Source organism: Humulus lupulus, chromosome 1 (genome assembly GCF_963169125.1).
Source record: "Humulus lupulus chromosome 1, drHumLupu1.1, whole genome shotgun sequence".
NCBI lineage: Eukaryota > Viridiplantae > Streptophyta > Magnoliopsida > Rosales > Cannabaceae > Humulus > Humulus lupulus.
In genome coordinates, this window is record NC_084793.1 from 308,105,920 (window position 1) to 308,109,324 (window position 3,405).

The window sequence follows — 3,405 nt, forward strand, 5'->3', positions numbered from 1 at the left end:
CACCACCAGCAGCACTCCTCCCATTATGAAACTGTCTGTTTCGAGCTTTCCCCACACATGAGATCACACAAGACCGCTGCAAATTCCTTACAAGTACTATTAGTTTTTCATATCCAGAAGAGGTGGCTGAAAGAACCAATTGACAAATGGGCAATAAAAAGGTGAGTTCATAAATGGGCAAGAGCATTTTCCACAGCAACAGACGGAGTCTTTCATAAAGAGGCGAGTTCCAAATTTGATTCCATTAGTTTTATTTGTTGCGTAATTTTATCTCTAGCAGTAGATTAGATTAAAAAGCAATGAGAAGCTGTTTTCATTGACAGACAAGTCTTATAAAAGTAATTAGCAGAACATAAAAATGTAGTGCAAATGAGAAGCTTTCATTGATCAAATGTGTTATTTTAAAACAATCATTCAACCACAAATTTTGTGGCTTCAAATATCTGAACCCCCCAATCATAAGAATCACCGAAAAAATGACAAAACAAGTCACTAAAATAAAAAGAAAACCACCAAACAGTACAACTCATTTCTCAGTCATCTCCTTCTCTACCTCAAGAAAGCGAAGGTGCTTCCCTTTAGGAGTTGGCAGGCCATTTAACTTCACAATGCTTGGTGAAGAAGAAGCTCCATCAGCCAAATCCACACAGGTCTCTTCCACTTTGACGATACAATTGTCGTCATCGCTATCGTACACAAACTTTGTGTGTTTCCCTGCAAACTTAGGCAGCGTTTTCTTCTCATTCATGGAAATCTTACTGATACAATCACACAGTTCATCAACCAACTCGTTCTGCTCCTCTTCTCCATACTCGTAACCTTCTTCGAAATCATAGTCTTCTTCTTCATCTTCCTCAAAATCCTCTTCCTCTTCTTCATCATCATCCTCCCCTAGAGTACTAGCATTAACCTGAGTAGACCAGATGGAAGAGCTATCATCATCTGGGGTTGATTTTTCTTTGCTCTCTGTCTCATCTCCTTGGTATGTCACCACAGAGTCACAGCTGTCCGATTTCTCAGAGAAATCTAGGAGTAGAGATCGTGTGATGATGCTCTTTTGCATTTCAAGACTTTCCTCTGGCTTATCATCTCCAACCTGCCCAGTTAAGTAGATCAATAAACATATTCTCACAAACCAAAGTAGGTATAAGGATAATAAATTTGATGAAAGAAAACAATATAGAAAACAAGGAAATTGCTTATTCTTGCTTTGTTCTACCTGGAAAGCCAATTGCTCTTCTACAATCGGAGATGGAGCCTCAGAAGACAAACCATTGTTGTTGTTCATACTAACTTCTTCCCCAGAGAAATTTGAGATTTGTGGTGTGTTAGCAGGTGTAGGGGCGAGAAGTCCCGCTGGTGAATACACAAGTCCCTTGAGATGAACAAAAGGGCGGCTCTCAAGAGTGAGTTTCGAAAGCTCGGCTTCCTCTTCAACTTTCTGCAAAAGGGTCTTGACTTGACCCCGAAGCAAGGCCTCACCGGACCCTGGAGTGTTCTTGGCTTGTTTCGCCATGGACGACAATGGAGTCTCCAACTTTCCCACTGCAACCCCAACAATCGGAGAATCGTTGGTTATATCAACCAGCACAGACCGATCTTGTTGCTTTCCCTTTCTTTGCCTCGAATTCGATAAACCCTTTTCAAAATCTAGAAAAAAGAAAAAGATTAATCAAACAGATAACGAAAGTGAGAAAACAAGAAGACAAAAAAAAAAAATATTCACTCACTCAAAATTGGAATATTATTTCCATTCTGGGTAGCGATGGTCTGTGATCTTGTGACCCTTCTTGCTGATGATGGAGTTTCCATTGGAATTGAATCAAGCGAACTTGGATTGACAAAACAGAGAGACGAAGACGATTAGATGTTTCTTTGCGAAGCGAAATCGATTACAGACAATAGAAAGATTAGATGTTCTTTTGCGGAAGCTAAAAGATGGTTTATATATGAGAAGCATTAGAATATGACCGTTGGCGCGTGCACAGCAACATGGCGTAAACCCGTTGGCTAAAACTAGCCGTTGGGCGATTATTTGAATAATGACGCGTTAGGTTTCTAATACTGTGGGCCTTAGCTACTTACTTAGATTGGGCTTAATGGTTTGATTAGGTGGGATTTTTCATAAATATGGTTTTTATATCATTAATTTTTCTAATTTGTATGGAAATATTTATTAAAGAGAAAACCAAAGTATGGGAAATATAATTGTTAAATAACTAGATATTGAAAATTTGATTAAGAGTAAAACTATGAAATAAACTAATTTTTATACAAAAATATGAGAAACTAAACCCATAAAAGTGAAAAATTTTAGAAAAAACCATAAAATCATTTTTTTTTTTAAAAACCATATTTTTGCAAACTTTAATAAATAAAAAACCCCATATAAAATGTAATTTCTTATTGATTAGGAGTTTTTGGTCTCAACAAAATGACATAATTTTGTTTTTTTTTTCAAAAAAAGTTTATTTATGGTTTTTTTTTAAGAACTTTCACTTTTATGGGTTTATTTTCTCAGTTTATGTTATAGTTTTACTCCTAATCAAGTTTTATTAATTTGGAAGGGTATGTTTGTAATTTTATTATTATTTTTTTAGCTTATTTGTTTTTTATATTATTTTTATATTACTAATTTTATATTAAATATTTATTTGGTTGTTTTGCAAAATTTGTCTTTTTTTTAATATGAATTTTGTTTAAACTTATATTTTATTTATTATTATAAACATTTTTTTCCTTTTTTTTAGATTGTATGTTTCTTTTTTCAAATCCTGGGTAAAGTAACCAGTTACTTGATTGATCTTTGACAGTTATGTAAAAAAAAAATCTTAGAGCTAGGTTAAATAATATGTACCAGAAGGGGTCACCAGTTATCCAGAGATGAGTAACTTTCTGCTATTAGAGGGGTAACCAGCTATCATAAGAAGAATGACAGGTTACTCATATTAAATATGAAAAGAAACATCAAATTTGAAGGAAAAAATGAAGAATACTTCATTAAAAAAAGAAAGAAGAAGTAACTATGATTTTAGTAACATAGTTACCATAAAGAACCAAAAAATATCATGCACATCTAAACGTGAAGGTAACCAGTTACCATAGATCTAAAGATAGAAAAAAAAAAATCAGATCCACCCCATTTTCCTTCTCTCCCATCTTCTTCATATTTTTTTTTCTAGATTTAAATGTTCGTATCAGGGTAACTAGTTACCCATTCACGTTTTCATATTTTTATTAGTTTTCTTTCCAAATTTTGGTGTTCCTATAAGTGTTACAGCAAAAAGAAAATGCTAAAAAAATTGATTTGAATTTTTTTACATGTAGTGGGAAATACTATAAAAAAATTACAATAATAAAATATAATAAAAAAAATAGTAAAATAATTATGTAATGTTAAAATAT

The 3,405-nt window shown here is 33.4% G+C and overlaps 1 protein-coding gene across 1 annotated transcript; it reads right to left on the reverse strand.

The window, feature by feature from the left end:
- Positions 1–361: 361 nt before the first annotated feature.
- LOC133812765 (uncharacterized) lies at positions 362–1,910 on the reverse strand. The gene is made up of 3 exons (XM_062246584.1): positions 1,731–1,910; positions 1,220–1,650; positions 362–1,096 (listed from the first exon to the last, which is right to left on the reverse strand). The coding sequence occupies exons 1-3, from the start codon at positions 1,810–1,812 to the stop codon at positions 527–529; spliced, it is 1,083 nt and encodes a 360-aa protein (XP_062102568.1). The 5' UTR covers positions 1,813–1,910; the 3' UTR covers positions 362–526.
- Positions 1,911–3,405: the final 1,495 nt, after the last annotated feature.